This window comes from Chlorocebus sabaeus, chromosome 3, assembly GCF_047675955.1.
Source record: "Chlorocebus sabaeus isolate Y175 chromosome 3, mChlSab1.0.hap1, whole genome shotgun sequence".
Taxonomy (NCBI): Eukaryota; Metazoa; Chordata; class Mammalia; order Primates; family Cercopithecidae; genus Chlorocebus; species Chlorocebus sabaeus.
The window spans coordinates 30,534,465-30,556,661 of record NC_132906.1 but is presented as its reverse complement, the minus strand read 5'-3'; the positions used below and the strand labels follow the sequence as shown (position 1 = coordinate 30,556,661).

Sequence of the window (22,197 nt, the reverse complement as noted above, 5' to 3'; positions counted from 1 at the left end):
GCATTTCACCATGTTGGCCAGGATGGTCTTGAACTCCTGACCTCAGGTGACCCACCCGCCTCGGCCTTCTGAAGTGCTGGGATTACAGGCGTGAGCCACCGAGACTAGCCTTAATTTAGAACTTTAGTATGCTCTTTGATTTTTTTTTTTTAAGGTTTAACCTAGATCTCTACATCTTAAATTAATTTTGCATACTAAAAGGGTACTAATACTGTTCTGGAAAGCAATCTGGCAGCATATATCAGGAAACTTTAAAAGTTCAAACTGTTGGCCGGGCACTGTGGCTCACACCTGTCATCCCAGCACTCTGGAAGGCCAAGGTGGGCAGATTACCTGAGGTCAGGAGGTAAAGACCAGCCTGCCTAACATGGCAAAACCCCATCTCTACTAAAAATACAAAATTAGACGGGCTTGATGGCGCATGCCTGTAATCCCAGCTACTCAGGAGGCTGAGGCAGGAGAATCGCTTGAACCCAGGAGGTGGAGGTTGCAGTGAGACGAGATTGCGCCCCTGAACTCCAGCCTGGGCAACAGAGCAAGACTCTTTAAAAAAAAAAAAAGAAAGAAAAAGTTCAAACTGTTTGACTCTTGTTAAAATTAATAAAAAGAAAATAACTAGATATATAGGCGATGGTACATAATATGCACTCAAATATTTATTGACTGTATAATTTACGGTTTTAGCAAATAATTGGAAACCATTTTTCTAAAGTTAATTAATGACTACAGTTCAATGAATTTACTATGTGTCATCAACTATGATACTTTATAAATATTATTTCATTCAATGGTCCCAAAAAATCTGTATTTTACAAATAAGAGGGTATTTTTTGCCTAAAGTCCTATCAACTGGCATAAACTTTATCTGAATCTTAAAATGTTTTTATGACTGGCAACTAATGAATCTCTTATCTCCATCTACTATCCCTAGCAAAGAGAATTCTTGAATGAGCTTTTCTAGCCAACACAACAGATCACAGAATGTAACAGGTGAAAAGTCTAGATACCTAGTCAAACTGCCTCATTTTTAAGGCAGACAATTAAAGCCTAGAGAGACAATGCAACTTTCACAGACATTCAGTGACAAATCTAAATATTGAGCCAGATCTCCTGATTAAAAATACTACATAAAGCCACTTTATCTCAGAGGTAGCTCAACGGAAGTAGGAGGAAAGAAAACAACCTATATATTTTAATAATCAAAAAAGATAAAAGAAAAACTAATTCAGCAAGGAAACAATAAAACTACAATTCACAATGAAATACCATCTCACACCAGTCAGAATGGCTATCTTTAAAAGGCCAAAAAATAACAGATGCTGGCACAGTTGTGGAGAAAAAGGAATGTGTTTACATTGTGGTGGGAGAGTAAATTAGTTCAACCATTGTGGAAAACAGTGTGGCGATTCCTCAAAGACCTAGAGACAGAAATACTTTCGATCTAGTAATCCCATTACTGGGTATATACCCAAAGGATTATAAATCATTCTACTATAAAGACACATGCACGCATATGTTTATTGCAGCACTGTTCACAATAGCAAAGACACAGAATCAATCCAGATGCCCATCAATGATAGACTGGATAAAGAAAATGTGGTACACAACACCATGGAATACTATGCAGCCATAAAAAGGAACGAGATCATGTCGTTTGCAGGAACATGGATGGAGCTGGAAGCCATTATCCTTAGCAAACAAACACAGGAACAGAAAACTAAATACTGCATGTGGGAGTTAAGTGATGAGAACACATGGACACCTCAAGAACAACACACACTGGGGCACATGGGAGGGTGGAGAAGGGAGAGGATCAGGAAAAATAATGGACACGAGGCTTAATATCTGGGTGAGGAAATAATCTGTAAAACAACCCCCCATGACACACATTTACCTTTGTAACAAACCTGCACATCCTGCACATGTATTCCTGATCTTAAAATAAAAGTTAAAAAACAACAACAAAAAACAACAATTCACTAGAACGAAATAAAAGAACTAAAACTTACCTAAATTAGCTTTTTCTTGACTCTTCATTGTTAGAATATCTACAATCGTGTGTCGCATCTCTCCAATAGGCTTAATTTTTTAAATGAATAAAGCAGATCCATGTAAGTTTTATTTTCTCTGACATTAACTAGGTATCCAAGCTGTGATTAAAATTTCATACTATAAAGTAAGGGAGTGGCTCTTAAACCATGCTTCTCAGACCACTTATAATTAAGATTGAAAAACGGCTGTCTTGACCAGGCACAGCGGCTCACACCTGTAATCCCAGCACTTTTGGAGGCTGAGGCAGGCGGATCAGGAGGTCAAGAGATTGAGACCATCCTGGCTAACATGGTGAAACCCCGTCTCTACTAAAAATACAAAAAAATTAGCTGGGCATGGTGGCAGGCGCCTGTAGTCCCAGCTACTCGAGAGGCTGAGGCAGGAGAATGATGGCATGAACCCAGGAGGCAGAGCTTGCAGTGAACTGAGATCATGCCACTGCACTCCAGCCTGGGTGACAGAGCGAGACTCTGCCCCCCCCCCCAAAAAAAAAAAAAAAAGGAAAGAAAAAGAAAGAAAAAGAAAAATGGCTGTCTTTTCCAATTTATAGACTAAAAATGAAGGATAGAATTTCTTTTTCTTTCTTTTCTTTTCTTTTCTTTTTTTTTTTGAGACAGTCTCCCTGTATCACCACGCTGGAATGCAGTGGCGCAATCTCGGCTCACTGCAACCACTGCCTCCCAGGTTCTAGTGATTCTCCTGCCTCAGCCTCTCGAGTAGCTGGGATTATGGGCGCGCACCACCATGCCCAGCTAATTTTTTGTATTTTTAGTAGAGACAGGGTTTCCCCATGCTGGCCATGCTGGCCTTGAACTCCTGACCTCATGATTCGCCCACCTCGGCCTCCCAAAGCGCTAGGATTACAGGTGTGAGCGACCATGCCCAGCATAGAATTTCACATTTAAAAACTTCCCCCATGATTTTACTTAAGCCTTGCTCCTTTTCTCTTACATTTAAGTCTACGGTTATATTTTTGTTTCATATGCTATGAAATGTATCTCTGAAGAGCTTAAGGTTGATCATCTCAACATATTCATTCACGAATTTACTAAGTACCCATTATTTATCAGATATTATAAGCATTTACTATGTTCCATTCAACACAGTGAAGATTAGGGAAGGTGTAATTCACATTCTTAGTTCCAGAACTTAGTCCTGAATTACTCAGCTATCCTGCTTTCAGTTTTCTCGGCTTTTTTTTTTTTTTTTTTTTTTTGAGACAGGGTGTTGATCTGTTGACTCAGGATGGAGTGCAGTGGCATAATCATGGCTCACTGATCTTGAACTCTAGAGCTCAAGCAATTCTCCCACTTCAGCTTCCCGCATAGCTGTGACCACAACTGTCTACCACCAAAAAAACTTTAAATTTTTTTTTTTTGCAGAGATGGGGTCTCACCATCTAGCCCAGGCTGGTCTTCAACTCTTGGACTCAAACGATCCTCCCACCTCGGCCTCCCAACATGTTGGGATTACAGCCGTGAACCATCATACCTGGCCACTAATTTTAAGAGATGGGGTCTATGTTGCCCAGGCTGGACTCAAACTCCTGGGCTTAGGCAATCCTCCCAGCTTGGCCTCCCAAGTAGTTGGGACTATAGGTATCCACTACTGTGCCCAGCCATCATGGCTAATTTTGATTCTTGTTTTCCAGCATCTTCTCCTCTGGTGTTATATCTTTCCGTTTACATTATTGCCTTCTATGTGAGCCTTGGCTCCAGCTTTGCATCCTTGCTACAATGTCCTTGGTTGCCTTAAGTAATGTCCCTTCTGATACAATGTAGTGGGGGCCTAACACTCCCTTCCAGGTAGCATCTGTCAAATATAATTACCCTTCTGGAAAGAGTTTTACACATGATAGCCACTGAGAGACTATCTGCTGAATATCTGATTTTTTACTTGAGTGAAAAGTCAAATAGCATTTATTGATTCTGTTGAGACAAAGGTGAATAGACCTTTCTTAAAAAAAGGAGTTTAAAAAAATTATCTATGTAAACCATCTCCAAGAATGTGTTTCTGAGAAACCTAGTCAAAAGGAAATATATTTTAAGAACATTTATCCATAAAAACAAACAAACAAAAACCCAACCAAACAAAAAACTCAAGAAATGATTTATTCTGTACCCAAAGCTTTGTGTATCAATAGGCTAGAAGAGATAAGGAGTATCAAGCCACTATAGAGGTAATAATGTTAGAGAAACTGGTTTATTGTCATTTTCTGTATGCAGACAGGACCAATCTATACAGTGTATATATAGGAGTACATTTGGTTTACTCTTAAAGTGAAAGAGTTCTCTTACAAAACCAATAGAGCTTGATAACATTTTTTTTTTTTTTTTTTTTTTTTTTGAGATGGAGTCTCGCTCTGTCGCCCGGGCTGGAGTGCAGTGGCCGGATCTCAGCTCACTGCAAGCTCCTCCTCCCGGGTTTACGCCATTCTCCTGCCTCAGCCTCCTGAGTAGCTGGGATTACAGGCGCCCACCAACTCACCTGGCTAGTTTTTTTTTTTGTATTTTTTAGTAGAGACGGGGTTTCACCGTGTTAGCCAGGATGGTCTCGATCTCCTGACCTCGTGATCCACCCGTCTCGGCCTCCCAAAGTACTAGGATTACAGGCTTGAGCCACCGCGCCCGGCCGATAACATTTAAAAAGCTAATTTCATCCCTTTTGCTTTATATTCAATAAACAAATTTTAATATTACATTCAGTCTCCCCATAAATTTTCAACCAGGAAATGCATACAATAATATGCTAAGACATATCATGCAGAAAGTTTCATTAAATATACATTTCAGCTTATACCCACTTTCTAAAGTCTGATTATTCCCAGTACAGGAACAAAAGACTTAGAAGGCCAACAAACAGCAATCCTTGTGGCCTTTAAACATTTATTACTACTACATATACAACCACAATTTTCTCAAGCTATGTTGTGATGTGTTTCAAATTAATTCCAAATTGTCTACTACACTGTAATCGTCAAGATCAGTAAATGTTTCTCTTACCTGAGCCCCTGCCAGAATGGCTTTCTCATAGATTGCAATAATATTTTCAATAGGACTTGTGATTGGTTCAATATGTACAAGACATATCCAATACTTAACAAGCTTTTTGGCATCTGGAATATTTTTAATCAGGTCATTCAGTGTGACCAGTATGTCTTCTTTTGGACATCCCTAAAAGAACAAGAAATAATGTGTGTAATATTTTTTAGCTTACAAACTATGAACAATAATTGAGCCTACTATGGTCAAGATCAATGATAAAGATAGCCATAAGCATAAAACAAAAAAATGAAATATTAGTTGAGACATTTATTAGTAAAAAATGAACACTTATTTGGTCTTGATTTTGTCCTCATATATATTGTGGGATTCCATTTGTTAATACCTTAAACCAAATGTTTATGAGTCAGAATAGCCTGCAGAGTTTTTTTTCCTCTTAATTGTCTTCGTCAGGTTTTGATGTTAAGATTAAAATGAATCTGTAATGGTTTATGTCAGAGTTACATATAGTTAAATAGTAGGGCAGAAAAAATTCATAGTATCAAAAGGAAAAACTTCAACTGAGCAGAAATAAACTCTGATTCTATTCTATTAGAGAATCAGTTTTCCTGATTGTAACTTTTACTGATGTTCAGAACCACAAGTGTTCAGAAGCACAAGAAGTTAAAAGATACTCATGAAGAGTAGAGGAAGGTTTGAAATCATACCTTGAATTCAGTTTTGGTATGGATCTTACATACTAGTGGGTGACCAAAACAAGATTAAAGAGCAGTCAGGAAACAAAGATATTGTCTATTATTCAACAGAATGTTGTTCTGGAGCTGATTATTATACTCCATAGGGTTTTGGTCTAAATGGCAAAATTCTGCAATAAATTCAAAAACGTGATGATGATGTTGGCTTAGATGAATGGGATTTTGTTTTTCTTTCTTTCTTTCTTTCTTTTTGAGATGGAGTTTTGCTCTTGTTGCCCAGACTGGAGTGCAACGGCACGATCTCGGCTCACTGCAACCTCTGCCTCCCAGGTCAGACTGCAGCTCAGACTGCAGGCACGCACCACCACACCTGGCCAATTTTGTTTTGTTTTGTTTTGTTTGAGACAGAGTCTTGCTCTGTTGCCCAGGCTGGAGTGCAGTGGTGTGATCTTGGCTCACTACAAGCTCAGCCTCCCCACACCCGGCTAATTGTATTTTTAGTAGAGACAGGATTTCACCATGTTGGCCATGCTGCTCTTGAACTCCTGACCTCAGGTGATGCACCCGCCTTGGCCTCCCAACATGCTGGGATTATAGGCATCAACCACTGTACCCAGCCTATATAGTAATCTAATTTAATATTGACCAAATGAAATTTTCTTTTGTACCCAAACTGATGAACAGGAATGGAGCAATTTTGTTTTTCAAATGTTCTATAATGAGCATATATTAATTTATTTTTAAGGAAAAATTATTTTTAAAGGGGTTCTATGGTATAAAACTCAGAAAAAGCAAAATTTTAATTACAAGTAATTATATAATTATGAGCTAAATAGTAAACTTTTAAGTTCAAACATTTGAACTTTTATCAATCAATTTATAATAATAAAAAGACATTTGATGTGTTTTGGCAACAGTTGAGGGAGAAACTGGCAACAGCAGTAGCAGCAGGATCGGGGGCACCACACCCACCCACACTGGCAGCAGAGGTGGCATCCTGAGAAGAGGCAGGCAGTGAGAGACTGCCGCAGCTGGAATGACCAGAGAACCATCAGCAGGGCAGGGCAACTGTGGGCATGAACCATCTAGATCCCCAAGGAAGGGAAACAATGGTGTGGGGGAGGTTGGAGATCCAACAACACTAGGAGCAAATCCTCCCCCTAATAGCCACAAGGTGACTCACCGAATATATTTCCAGGCATTAAAATAGATGATCTCTGACCCTCACCAGGATTGTTATGTTTGGTTTTTGTTTTGTCAATGTAAAAAAAAAAGAGAAAAAAAAATGGTTAAGAGTAGAGGAAGCCCTACAACAAAAAGCAATTGTTCCTTGCTTTTCAGCTCCACAGCCTCAGTCCCACTTCCAAAGGGCAACCATTTTGACCTTTGTGGTTTTAAATTCTCCTGATGATCTTCAACTGTATGAATAGGATTAAGCTGCTATTTTGTGACATTATTGACTCTTGCAAGGACTGATTAAAAAGTCAGCTTAATTCACCTCCCTAAAACACAAGGTACACATGATAGTTACACTACAATTTTTAGTCCTATTGGTCACTTTAGTAACTTCAATATCCTTAAACTTTTGTTTTTAGTTCTATTAAATACAGATGGTGCCTCTTGGCTCTCCATTTCGTGATAGGAGGAGATGTGAACTCCTATTTCTCTTGAACTCTCCACCTCTGCTTCTACCTCCAAACTTCTTTTTTTTTAGAAATGAGGCCTCCCTCTGTTGCCCCAGCTGGATTACCTCTGGTGCAATCATAGCTCATTGCAGCCTCAAACCCCTCTACCTCCAAACTTTTCAAAGCTGTACTCTCCTAGATATCCATGACTGATAACATTTATATTCCCTTCAGTAACTATAATTCGTTTTCTTTTTGTTTTTTTTGTTGTTGTTGTTGTTTTTTTTTGAGACAGAGTCTCACTCTCTTGCCATCTTGGAGTGCAGTGGCATGATCTCAGCTCATTGCAACCTCCGCCTCCCGGATTCAAGTGATTCTTCTGCCTCAAGCCTCCCAAGTAGCTGGGTCTACAGGCACGTGCCACCACACCCAGCTAATTTTTGTATTTTTAATAGAAAATTAAAATTTTATATAAAATTTCAGGGTTTCACCATGTTGGCCAGGATGGTCACAATCTCTTGACCTTGTGATTCTCCCTCATCGGCCTTCCAATGTGCTGGGATTACCGGCATGAGACACCGCGCCTGGCCTAAGTCTTCTATAAGTTGGTTCTAATAGACAATAACCAATAAGCAGCATTATGAAAATGTTGGTCCACAGCAGAGCCAAGTAGTATGCTGTGATTGATTTGCCTCTGTGTAATCACAATGTCTCAACCCTGTGCTGCTCAGTTTCTCAAAATCATGGTTACTTTGTTGTTGCTGTTGCTTTGCCTAGTACTTTTTTGTTGTTGAAAGAAATCTGTGCCATCTTACCCATTCTATTTTCTTGGAATATTTTTCTTTTCAAAGCCCATTGATGACTCAGTTAAACTTAATTCATATTTGTATTACGATTTTCTTGTAGAGTCTTTCAGAAAATAAAATTTCTCGGTGCTTTTCTTATTTTCATTTTCTTTGCCCGAAGTATATCTTCAAGTTCTTCCAACTGTATGTTCCATGAAATACCTTTGTTTCCTGGATCCCCCATTCTTGCTCAGATATGAACTGGTGGCTTAGTCACCCGCAAAACTGACATTCTAGGTCACATCTGCTGCCTGAATCCCATGGCTTCCTCGTGGTACTTTGCCGTTTTACTGATGGAGTATATGCTCTAATAACTCCTCAAGAAAAGTTGTCTGGCAGGTAAGCTTTCTGAGTCTTTGCATGTGTAACAATGTCTTTATTTTGCCCTTGTACATAATTTAACTAGGTGGAAGTTTCTCAAGATGAAAATCATTTTCTCCCTCAACTTCCAAGCTATTATTCCACCATTTTTAGGACAGCTGATGATCAATCTAATGCCAGCATGCCTTGTTTCTTGTAGAAGCTTGTGTTCCTCTATTTCTGGAAAGCTTTTGAATAGCTGGTCACTTATTTAACAAATTTTATTGAGCTCCTACTCTATGGCAGCCACTAGGGACAGGACCTAGGGACACAATATTAAATTATTATTATTATATATATTTTTGAAACAGAGTCTCACTCTGTCGCCCAGGCTGGAATGCAGTGGCACGATCTCGGCTCACTGCAAGTTCCCCCTCCCGGGTTCATGCCATTCTTCTGCCTCAGCCTCCCAAGTAGCTGGGACTACAGGCGCCCACCACCACACCCAGCTGATTTTTTGTATTTTTTTAGTAGAGACGGAGTTTCACTGTGTTAGCCAGGATGGTCTTGATCTCCTGACCTCATGATCTGCCCGCCTCGGTCTCCCAAAGTGCCGGCTAAGATTAGATTATTTCTAATGAAGTTTCCCACATGTCCACCAAAGACAATGCTTGAGGCATCTTCCTTTTTCTCAGAGGCCGAGATCAAATTAGCTTAATTTTGATATATAAAGATTTTATTCTTAGAGATCCAGAAAACTGGGCTAGGTTGACAGAGAAAATGTTAGATGCTGGTGTTAGCTCACTGCGGTATTAATTTAGATGTGTGATTATAATGGGGAAGAACATAATTTAACAGAAAAGCTTTTTGTTCACAGTGTTTTGCTTGACTTTCCACCTTTCCCATATGTTATGGTCTGACACTGTAGGGTACATCACTGTGAAATCAAAAACAAGCAAGCATGTACCCTTTGTCCTCAAAGGTTGGCATGCAGGCCTGTGAACTTGGAAAGAAAACAAAGCTTTCTAGCATGATAAACAAAGAAAATGAAGATTAAAAAGTCTGGTTTCCTCTTCCTGGCATCAGCAAATACCAGCTGTCAGAGAGCTCTGAGTTATCTACTACTCCTGTTCCTAAAAGGTAATTAATATTAAAATATTGCCAAAACGAGCTATATTTTGATTTTCAATTAAAACAACACAAATGAAGTGGCAATGCAACAAATATGAGAGAAAAATTTTAAATTGCAATATTTGCATTTGTGATGTTTTTCCCATCTAATTTCACTCTCTCCAATGGTCCCTGAAACATCACCGGCAGGCTGATATCCTGATAAACTCTAAAAGGAAGAAAAAAAACAATCTAAAAGGCAGGATGGGTGTGGCAGTTAGAGAGGTCACCATGAAAAAGAAGGAAAGCGCAGCTACTCAAGGGATACAGATAAGTCATTAGGGTCAAGGGTTGAAAGGAGTACATAAGATTGCAGACTGCCCATGTGGTAACTAAAACTAATGACAGACTTCTAATAAAGGAACAAAACCTTTAGATTCTTTTGTTTGGCTCTTACTGCCAAACAAAGCAAGTTGCCAGACCAGTCCTAACATTTCATCAAACAGTAGAAAGCTTCTTTCCATTGGGAAAAGCTAAGAGAGGTGTCTCTTCAAACCCTCTTACAAACAAAAAGGTCTCCAGCTTTCTCCTGATGTTTCTGCTTTTAGAGAAGACTTGTAGACTGGGCGTTGTGGCTAATGCCTGTAACCCCAGGACTTTGGGAGGCCAAGGCAGGCAAATCACTTGAGGTCACCTGGGCGACAGAGCTAGACTACGTCTCAAAAAAAAAAAAAAAAAAAGTATTGTTTGTAAAGTGTAGAAGATTGAAAACACAAGCAAAAGGGATTCTAAATGTCTAAAAAGGCTTATTTCCTTCTTTAACTCATTATTCTCATTTAAAAAGCTTGACTGGGCATGGTGGCTTATGCCTGTAATCCCAGCACTTTGGGAGGCTGAGGCGGGCAGATCACGAGGTCAGGAGTTCCAGACCAGCCTGGCCAATACGGTGAAACCCCATATCTACTAAAAATACAAAAATTAGCCAGGCCTGTTGGTACGCACCTGTAGTCCCAGCTACTCGGGAGGCTGAGGCAGAAGAATCACTTGAATCCAGGAGGCGGAGGTTGCAGTGGGCTGAGATCATGCCACTGCACTCCAGCCTGGGCAACAGAGCAAGACTCCATCTCAAAAAAAAAAAAACAAAAAACTTAAACTGTAAAAAATTGTAAACTGTAAAAACTGCAAAAAATTGTAAACTGTTCTACCTGCTTTATATATACCTAAAGTTAATTAATGCATTTTCTGAACATGATAAAGTTATGTTTAAGAACAACATACATGCACCACTTCCCCTGCTGAGGTCTCTGCTGCCAGTTTGGTCCAGGAACACGTAATCACCATCCTGTTCCCAGGTAGTGGCATGGTCAGTACCTACTGTCCATTTCCTCAGAAGACAATACTTTCCTTTCCAAAATGTTTACTATTTATTTGCTCAGAACAGATAGGTCTTCATTTGACTCACTACCTGAACCACCAGCTTCTTACATTATCTCTTTAAAGCAGAATTAATTCATATAATTTTGTGAAGTCACCTGGACTCTAATCTGAAAGTTCTTCTTGAATATCTGTGGTATCACCATTTCTAAGTAGTTCAGCAGTCTAATGGTTGTAACTAACTTAATCAGACAAATATGAAACCTGTTTGATGCTACCATTGTAGGAGTCAAATTCTTAATGTATTTATAACTTAATAAATTGCAATTCAGAGTTATGACACCAAGTTAACTTTGCTCCACCCCTTTTTAGCTGAGGTTCCAGATTTCTGCTTCAGGATGGAAACTGCCAATGCAATGTTCAGACCATGTTCTACTCAAAAGTCACATCTTATCCTTCATAGCCACATGACAGACCAAGCCCCCCCAAAATAAAATTGTTTATATTTTATTATGATTATTAGTAATTAATCCATAGAAATTGAATAACAAAGGAAAAAGCTCAAGATAAATAATTTCTTTCTTGTGAATTCAAACACATGCATACACACACACTCTCCTCTGTGTGTGTTACTTCCTCCTCACATTCTGTCCCATGGTACAAATAGTTACACAAAAGTCTACAAAACACGAGTAGCAGACCCCAGCTGTGTAAAGGTCAGGCTGATTCTCAGTCTAGATCACCAGCTTCTCCATGCTAAGTGTACTTGTTGTTTCATCCTCTTCATTTGACCCAAAATATCCTGGGAGGTCCAGCATCCTCTGCTCAGCCTCAGTGAGGCCAAATGATGTATTGTCGTAGAAGGCAAACTCAGGGTGAGTGGGGAAGCTTTGACACTTGTCTTTTCTACACTGAGAAGGGCTCAGAGGACTGACCCTCTGGTAGCTATCTTTGGGGGATGTGGGAGAAGACTGCTTCCTTGAGACACTCTTGTGACTGGGGGACGGTCCCCTACGAGCTCTGTGGGGCTCCGTTCTCTCAATTCCTGCCACTAATCCTGCCTGGCGATCCCCAAGGTCTGGTTTCCTCAAGGGCTGCCCCAAAGTGTAGGATTTAGGGAGAGGGTTTAATGGACCACAGGTTCCACTTGCCCCCTGGAAATGCTCCAGTTTTTCAGGAAACAGGTGGGCGCCTCGACTCTGAGGCCTAAATCTGTCCTCTGCCTGCTCCCCGGTCCGCGTCCTAGAGCTGTAGGTGGGGGCCTGCCGTGGAGTCAGAGTGGACATGCTCCTCTCTCGGAACGGCCGGGCCTGCCTGGCTTCATGGAAACTCGCTGTCCTCCTGAAATGGGCGTTCCTGGCATGGCTCCTCTCGGATGGGCCCCCTCTGCTGCCCACGTGCCTTGCCTGTGACTTGCGAATCAGAGTCTGGCTGGGGCTTATGGCACAACTGGCCTGAGTCACACTTAAATCCAGTCTGGAGGGAGGCCTTTCCCCGGCGCTGACGGCAGGCTGCTCCGGAAATGGGGATTTGATCCGGAACTTGTTTGCTGCAGCTTCTTCCGGGCTTTCCAAATCTGAGGGAGGGCTGGCAGCCGCATCAATGGCGGTGTCTGTCAGGGGACTCTGAGACACGTGATACACTTTGGTGGTTTCCGTCAGACCTTTCTTTTTCATCTCCTTTAATTGCTGCTGGGCAAGGCGGTAGCTGAACAGAGGTGGGATTATCTTCTGGGCGTTGGACTGGAAGCTCTCGCTGCCAGAGACATCGTCCTCGGGAGGCACTGGCCCGCTCCGTCTGTAGGTCAGAGGGATGCCCGTGTCCCCTGGACTCCCCGTGGGCCCGTCTCCCCCATCTGAGAAGCTCCCACGCTGCTCGCTCAGCTCACAGATATTCTCCTCATCCGAGTTCTTCCGGAAGCCGGGGGAGTGGATGGAGTTGTGTCGAGCAGGGGTGCTGCACTTGGGGGGGCGGCCGAACCTCCTCCACAGAGTGATGAGCACGGTGGCAATGATGATGAACAAGCACAAGGATATACCAGTGACAGTCACGATGTTGTTGGACTTCACTGGACCCTGGGGCTGAAGAGGAGATGGGCTGGATGGCTGGAAAGCTGCAAAACAGACAAACAACAACAACAACAACAAAAACACAAAGGAACAGATGTATTTTTACTTTTTCTTTTTCTTTTTCTTTTTTTTTTTGAGACAGAGTCTTGCTCTATTGCCCAAGCTGGAGTGCAGTGGTGTGATCTCGGCTCATTGCAACCTCCGCTTCTCAGGCTCAAACAATTCTCCTGCCTCAGCCTCCCAAGTAGCTGGGATTACAGGCACGCGCCACCAAGCCCGGCTAATTTTTTTGTATTTTTAGTAGAGCTAGGGTTTCACCATGTTGGTCAGGCTGGTCTTGAACTCTGACTTGTGATCCACCTGTCTTGGCCTCCCAAAGTGCTGGGATTACAGGTGTGAGCCACTGTGCTCGGCCCAAATACGTATTTCTAGTATTGTTTGCTCTGTACGGTTTTAAGGTCTCTGAGTCACTCACTCTAATTATCTAGCAGTTAAGGAATGACGGAAAATAAACAAGGACTGGGATTTCTGGTCTTACATATGGATTTCGGCCAGCAGCCGAAGCCAAACAAGATCACCAAAGGGGAAACACTGCAAAAACAGAGAGCGACCGAAGCAAGGTGACCTGGTAAGCCATAATCAAGGTGACTCCCATGCTCACCAGCTCCTGCTGGAATTGGCCTCCAAGTTTCCACACAGAAGTGCATGTAGAAATTTTCTTTTTTTCTTATTTATTTTATTTTATTTTTTTGTGAGACGGAGTCTCGCTCTGTCGCCCAGGATGGAGTGCAGTGGCATGATCTTGGCTCACTGAAACAACCTCCACCTCTGCGGTTCAAGCCTCCCTCAGCCTGCCTCTCCTGCCTCAAACCTCCCGAGTAGCTGGAACTACAGGTGCGTGCCACCACGCCCAGCTCATGTTTTTGTTTTTAGTAGAGACAGGGTTTCACCATGTTGGCCAGGATGGTCTCGGACTCCAGACCTCGTGATCCGCCCGCTTGGGCCTCCCAAAGTGCTGGGATTACAGGCGTGAGCCACCACGCGTGACCAGAAATTTTCAAGGTAAAAATCAGTGTTCACTTAGGATAATGTAAATGTAGTACCTATTGTTAAATGTACCTCTGAGAGGCACATCAGAAAATACCAAGTATAAAATGTGAAATGCAAAATGATTTAGGTAGGCCACATTTAGGTACCTACATATGCACATCTTAAGGGAAATTAACTGATGAAAGTAAGACTTGGCAATATATAATACAACTCATTTCCCCCTTCTATTATCCAGAAACTTGTCTTTCCTAAGTGTTAAATCCTCTGCATTCTCACTCTTCTATTTTCAACTATCCACTCCCCTTCCTACCTTCCATTGTGAGGGGTACTTTTCTTCTTTTTCTCTGCTCAAACTGGTTTGTCCCACAGTCATCAAAATGTTTCATCAAAATGCAGGCACCACCTGGAGCCTCCACCTGTGCTGCCACTGAAACACCTGGAAACCTGAGACCAGCTAATGCCATCAGACCTCCCCACTCTTTCCCCTTTGGTCACCGGTCCTATGGCTTTTTTCCCATGGTTGTATCACCACCACCAGCTCTGTGCTTCATCTTCTCCACCCGTCCTCCCACTGCCCACTCTTTGTACTGTCCCCTAAGGGACAGCTGATTACAAATTCCTCAACATCCCTAACTGCTCCACAAAACACCGCCTTCACCTCCTTGTCCCAACTGAAACCAGGCTACCCTGCAGGGCATGGTATCCCCAACCCTCTCAGTGGAAGCTGTCACATATACTTTCTTTCTTTCTTTTTTTTTTTTTTTGAGATGGAGTCTCGCTCTGCCACCCAGGCTGGAGTGCAGTGGTGCGATCTCGGCTCACTGCAAGCTCCGCTTCCCAGGTTCACGCCATTCTCCTGCCTCAGCCTCCCGAGTAGCTGGGAATATAGGCGCCTGCCACCACGGCCGGCTAATTTTTTTGTGTTTTTAGTAGAGATGGAATTTCACCATGTTAGCCAGGATGGTCTCGATCTGCTGACCTCATGATCCGCCGACCTCAGCCTCTCAAAGTTCTGGGATTACACATACTTTATAAGTAAACAGGGCCAGAAGCAGTGTGTGCTCCCCAAGCTCATTCCTATTGCTGTTTCCAACCTGTGCTCTTTTACCTCCATAGAAAACTTCCATTCCTTTGATGCGCATGCCATCCTTGCCAACCACCATTCTACTCCTCTCTCAACACCATCATCTTCCAACCTCCTGCTAGCCATCAGTCACTCTAGCACCTGGGTCCCAGTCTCCCTCACTATGCCAGAGCTAGGACCATCCAGGTGACTTCAGGTCCATCCAACATATAGTAACTTCCCACCGTCGGCTCCTCTTCTAAAATCTTAAACTGCTCAACCCACTCTCTAGCTGTGTTCACTACTCTCACTCACTATTACTACATTAAGACTTCTGATTCTCCAGCCCTCCATTGTCTCCCATCTGCCAGACACTTCCTAACCTCATTTCTCCCCCTAACCAAATTACAACCATGATCCATTACTGAAACCATTTTCCTTCCAACAACCTCAACTCTCTTGACCTCTAATACTGCTCTACAGCAGAAGTCTGACCCTAGACATGTGAATCTCAGACATATGAATTCCTAGCTGCTGCACTGGTGGAGAAAATAACACAACCATGTAGGTCAGTGCCCCCACATAGTCACAGCACCCAACCTCAGCTGCCCATGGGTCCTTCCATAGGTCCCCTACAACACCTGCTTCCAATGTTACCACTTCCTTAAGCCCCCTATCCAATCCACTTCCTTAACACTCTTAATAGGTCACACATACACAATATAGAAGCCATCGGGCAAGTACATGCCCAGCTGCTTCTGTGATCCTCCTCTGCCCCATAAACTTACTAGCAGCCACACCTGTATTTACCTTTTTTCCACATAATCAGTGGGAGAACTGTCCTCCTATAAAAGGTGAGGCCACAAGCAAATGCTCTCTAGGCCTCCTTCATCCAGGGGCATCATCCCTCTGCAGCAATTATCTCCAGCTGCTCTTCTATGTAGCTCCACTTCCTCAGCACACAAACATACTCAAGCTCTTTGCACTTTAAAAAGACCCTTCTCCAACCTTCTCACACTCTCAGACATATCTTGTTTCCTTGTCTTCTCAGCCATGCTTACTGAAAAGAGGGGTCCGCATTTGCTTACTGCTCCTACATCACCTCTGTCTCCTGCAACCTATCCCCAAGATTCCAATTAAACAGCTCCCACCAAGGTTATGAATGACCTCCCAAGAGTCAAATTCAAAGGAGTTCGTTCTGCAGCATTGGCTACTGTTATATAGCTCTTGCAACTCTCCCTCTCTCCCTTTTGGTTTCAATGAGAACATTCACTTATGTAATTTAGAGAGAAGAGCATGAATTTTAGATCCAAGGAGAGCTACAGTCCATTCCTGACTCCACTAGCTCCACTGTCTCCATTGGCTGTCCCACCACCTCCATCTCAAAATGCCCAAGACTCACCATCTTCCCCTACAACTTGTGCTTCCTCCGATATATCTGATCTTAAAGGAATGGAATCACAGTTCACACAGTTGCCAGTACTAAAATCCTGGCTTTTATCCTTCATGCTCCCTCTCCATCATTTGCCACATACAGAGTCTGAATTCTCCTCTCCCTCCATCATCATTGCTGGCACTTCATTTTGCAAATAGGTTCCTGAAAATTTTTTCTTAACAAGTACATCTGCTGCCATGCCTAACCTTCTGATTTATACTCCTTGCTACAGCCAGATAGAGATACCACGAAAACACAGGTCCCAACCTTCAGGGCCCCTGAGGATATGAATCCTGTTTGCTTGGCTGCCCTCATGTCTCCCACCCCTTCCTGGCACACTATCATCCAGCCACACTAAACTACTTTCAGTTTTCCAGGTCTCTTAATGTGCCATCTTCCATGCCTTCATTCATTGCTCCCTTTGCTAAAACTCCCATTTTCACCTCCTTCACCTGGGGGACACCTCAGCTTCCAAACTTCAGCTCAAATATCACCTCGTTGGTTGGGTGTGGTGGCTTATGCCTGTAATCCCAGCACTTAGGGAGGCCGAAGTGGGTGATCACTTGAGGCCAGGAGTTCGAGACCAGCCTGGCCAACATGGTGAAGCCTCATCTCTACTAAAAATACAAAAAATTAGCCAGTTGTGGTGGTGCACACCTGTAGTCCCAGCTACTTGGGAGGCAGAGGCAGTAGAATCCCTTGAACCCAGGAGGCGGAGGTTGCAGTGAGTTGAGATCGTGCCACTGCACTCCAGCCTGGGCAACAGAGCAAGCCTCTGCTTCAAAAAAAAAAAAAAAAAAAAAAAAAAAAAAAGGATCACCTCCTCCAAGACTGGAGATGTTTTGGGCTTGGATTATCACTACTGAAAGCTTCTATAGCAAGCTATGGGTACATTTTTCATTGTAGGCCCTTAATATTGTACTGAGTGTTAAGCCTGTTTATGTGCCTTTTGAGCTACTATAAGCCCCTTCAAGACAGTCTTATCAATACACTCCCAACCACAGTCACAGTAACTTGCATAGTGCTCAATAAACAGTAGTTTAACTGATTGATTCATTCCTTCATTATTAAAAAGGCAATAGTAAAATGATCAGTATTCCACCAGATGGAACATCAGTGCAACAGTAATTTAATTATGCTACTCTCTTGTTGAACAAGATAGACCATATAATGTAGAACTACATTCAGACCTTGGCATAAGAACATTCTTTTAAAGCCAAACCAACTTCTGAACTCCTAAACAAGTGAAAACAGTTGAATGATGAAAGACTTGTTCCCTGATGTGTCACTTCCTTCACCTGCAGTGGCTGCTCATGACAGTGGGTAGCAGCATTGCTATTACACACCATGAACCTCTTCACTCGACTCTGTTATCTTTTTACTCTGGCTGGCTTCCTTTAAAATCACAGCTGGAGAAAAGCCCAAAAGCTGCTGGCCTTGCCCAACTCTATCTCTAGTTTTTCCTCTTTCACCTGAAGTAAAGGAGATGTGTTGATGCCATGCAGCCTGTGAATGGATCTTTACATTTCCAAAGATTGAAAATAGGTTGACTAGGACAAAGAGAACACTTGGAAGACATGATCATGTTTATCCACGTGAGCAATATCTGAGGACCACTTACAGTAGAGCAGGCAAGTCTATAGGACTTAGCCTTCTTGCTAACTTATAATGCACAAATTTCCAGTTCCTACTCAGTATTAAAGAATTAAGATGTTGGCTGGGCGTAGTGGCTCACACCTGTAATCTCAGCACTTTGGGAGGCCGAGGCAGGTGGATCACCTGAGGTCGGGAGTTCAAGACTGGCCTGACCAACATGGAGAAACCCCGTCTCTACTGAAAATATAAAAATTAACTGGGTGTGGTGGCACATGCCAGAGGCTGAGGCGAGAGAATCGCTTGAACCCGGGAGGCAGAGGTTGTGGTAAGCCAAGATCGTGCCACTGCATCCCAGCCTGGGCAACAAGAGCGAAACTCCGTCTAAAAAAAAAAAAGAATTAAGATACCAGAATATGACATAATATCACATCACATTTTGGAAAAATGATTGTTAATTCCAGATTGTTGATGCTTCTTCTAGAAAGCCAGATTGGCCTGTATATAAAGGCAAGGTATTCAAGATAGGTAGCTTAGCAAGGAGTCAAATTCAATGCCCCCACTTTCTAGCTTAATGATCTTGGACAGGCCACCCATCCTCTCTATCCCACAGGGTCCTCATCTGCACTGTGGAGATAAGAATATGCCTGTGTTATGTGTGCAAGGTCCTTAGAAAAATGCCTGGCAGACAGTAAGCTCTCAAGAGATCTGAGCCCAGCATAATGATACCTACCTTGTGGAATTACTGTGAGCCTTAAGTGAGATAATGTATTTTAAGTGTTGTCACATAACGAATTAATGGTAATAACAATAAATAAATATTGTCACATATAAAAGAATAGTAGTCACCAGTGGCCACTGAGTTTAAATTCATCTGAGTGTTATGGAACTCAGATATGAAATGTCTGAACACATGACCCCATCCCAGAATTGAGAGGATAAGGTGTATTTGAGGGAAGTTATACACACAGAAGGTGCTGTGGAAAGTGAAGAAAACTTATAAAGAAAAGAGCAGATAGAGAAGAGAGCCTTAGAAAACAGTTTATCACTGAAGAAATAATGGATTCAGGGTGGGGCCCATGAAAGACAGGCAGATGGAGGGCTAGGAGAAGAGGAAGCTACAATAAGAAAAAAAAAATTAGGGGAAAGAATAATGTCCTAAAAATGCTGGAATGAAGGGAACAAGGCCTATGATACTGGCTGGAAAAATGACACAGCAAGAAGGATTTTCTAAGGCTACAGGTGGGGACGCTGGCTGACATGTTGGCAGGTGCCTGTGGTTTGGGCTAAAAGGTACTCTGAGATCCAAACACAGAAAAGCACATAACTCCTCCATATCCCAAAGAAACAAGGAACTAATATGGTCTTTTAACCTGGAATTGGAGAGTACAAGAAGTCAAGAGCGGAGCAGAGCAGAGGCTGGCCAACTAAATGTGGATTGTCTGTCAGGGGGCGAGATGGTGTGTGGAAAAAGCAAGGACTATTCAGTGTGTAACTCGTGGTAAATGAAAAGGATTTAGCTCCATAAGTTGGAGCAAACCTAAAGCCACATGAGCAACATATCTATAGACTACATCAAACACTCAATGACCAGCTATTAGTATGTACCTTGAAGACACTTAGAAGATGCAGGAAAGGCCAGTCCTCAGATGACAGCAGGAAGAAATGTCCCTCTGGGGCTGGGCGCGGTGGCTCACACCTGTAATCCCAGCCAGCACTTTGGGAGGCAGAGGTGGGCAGATCACGAGGTCAGGAGACCAAGACCACCCTGGCTAACATGGTGAAACCCCGTCTCTACTAAACATACAAAAAATTAGCCGGGCATGGTGGTGGACACCTGTAGTCCCAGCTACTTGGGAGGCTGAGGCAGGAGAATGGCGTGAACCCAGGAGGCAGAGCTTGCAGTGAGCAGAGAGCGCACCACTGCACTCCAGCCTGAGTAACAAAGCGAGACTCCATCTCAAAAAAAAAAAAAAATAAAAAAGTCCCTCCGGGTAGGGGCAGTAAGGAATAACTTAGGCCACTCAGGGGATAGGACGGGGAGTCTTGCCCCATTTTGACAAATAATGGTCTATGTGGTCCCCTGGCTTTTCTGGGTTGATAGGGAGAAAAGGAAAACTGTTTTTCCACAGTTTTGGTGGAGAGAAACAGAGGGAGAAAAAAACAAAAATCTTATGAAGAAATGATCCCTTCCCCATTGTTTGCATTTTTAGAAATTATTTAATATGTCTGAATACTTAATATTTCCTTATCATTTCCTTATCTTCTACAGTGGTAAATCCCATTATCTCACTGGTAAGCTACTCTCCTAGCTATTCCCAGTCTTAGATACACTAACAAATACAGCGTTAGTACAACCAACAGCAATCACAGAGCATTAATGAGTCTACTCCTGATCTCAGACTGGTAACTCTCAGGCAGCCCTGGATTCAATATTCCTTCTGATGAAGGCTCTGAGGAGAGACTCCTGAAGGAAGCAAGAATACCTACCAGCACACTCCTCCAGGGAACACAGGGAGGTCTCCAAGGACATTCCAGGGCAGCCAGGTCTGGAGGGGAAGGAAGTGAGACACACTCGGCGACGCTCTCTGACACCATCCCCACATGTGGCACTACACTGGCTCCACGGCTGCCACACTCCCCAAGTTTCTGCAAGGATATAAGTTATGCTTTTAATGCTAGTTCATTTGAGAATCAGTATTTAACTGCACCCAAATGAAACAGCAAAACTCAAATCTCAGGTCTTGAAAAGTCTGTAAGTTGAAGTGTTCCCAGAGATGAAGAAAGCTGAAAAGTGTTGCTCCTAACTTTAAAACAAAGAAAAACTGTATAATTTATAAAGTCTTAACCTTTCCAGAACCCAAAAAAGAGCTGAGGTTTCAGGACAACTTAACTATCCTGCAATATAAGGAAAGATAGGATCCTCCAAGGAAAAATGAGATGCAACTCTTGTTTACCAGGGGCAGACACCAGGCTGCATACAAGGTGGTGAGAAAAGTTCACCTAAAAATGTAATGAACTGCCAAAAGCCTAGTGGGCTAGCACAGAATATAGAACCCCTATGACTCACATACACAAGCAGAATTTATACCCACTTGCAGACTCTTCTCCACGGATCTCATCAAATACAGAAAGAACTGGGGCAGGTGCAAGACCAGACAAAGCCTCCCTCATGGTGGAGGCCCAAGGAGGGAAGGGGAAGCACTGTGGAAAAGACACAGAGCCTCACCTGTCCTCTCTCCATTTCCTCTACTGAATAAAAGCTTCAACCACTTGGGGAAAGGCCTCAAACCCTATTATCCTAAGAGCAACAGTTGATATCAACTGCTTCTACAGAATGGAAAAAGAAACTCCTTCACCCTTGGGGAAGAGCCAAAACTATCCTGGACCCACACTATTAGAGATCTTCTACTACTAGGGAGGGGCGGGATCATCAAGAAGGTCCCATTCCTGAAACTTAGGAACACAGCACTTGCCTAAGACTGAGGTTGAACTAGTACAAGGGAATGCCCTCCCTCTACTCCAGGCTAGCAAGTGCCAAGTATCAAGTAACAACAGTCTACTGCTGGGGAAGAGGCATAGCAAAAGAAGAAAGCCTCTCTGATGTGCAGGTTCACACCTAAAGCTGAGGGTGGGACAGAAGCATGGAGAAAACCCCTATAGTCATGCAATGCCTTCCCTAAACACAAAATAACACTAGAAGAATTTCCAATGTGGTAAGCACTGAGGGTAGCCATAACAATGGTAAAAACCCATAATTCAATTCTTTACTCTATTAACCCAATACCAAACTAAAGGCCTAGCAAAAACAGAGGTATGACCATTTCCAGGCATAAATACTTCCATGTCTATAGCTTTTCAAACAAGGTGTCCAACTTTCAACTCAAAATTATTAGGCACAAAAAGCAAGGAAAAAAAAACGTAAAACTATTAAGAGACAAAGTAATCAAGATAACCAGACTCAGATCTGACCCAGATATTAAA

The 22,197-nt window shown here is 42.6% G+C and overlaps 1 protein-coding gene across 3 annotated transcripts in view; it reads right to left on the bottom strand.

Annotated features, from left to right (window-relative positions):
- Positions 1-7,332: 7,332 nt before the first annotated feature.
- Positions 7,333-22,197, bottom strand: part of THSD1 (thrombospondin type 1 domain containing 1) — a 38,226-nt gene continuing 23,361 nt past the window's right edge. For 2 of the 3 annotated variants that reach the window (XM_007960487.3, XM_007960486.3), the window contains exons 4-5: positions 20,704-20,862; positions 7,333-13,116 (exon numbers count right to left, since the gene is read on the bottom strand). In XM_007960487.3, the coding sequence (XP_007958678.2) occupies positions 11,738-13,116; positions 20,704-20,862 (1,538 nt within the window). In that variant the 3' untranslated portion in view covers positions 7,333-11,737. The remainder of the gene's footprint in view (positions 13,117-20,703; positions 20,863-22,197) is intronic. The other variant, XM_007960488.3, reaches the window with a different exon arrangement.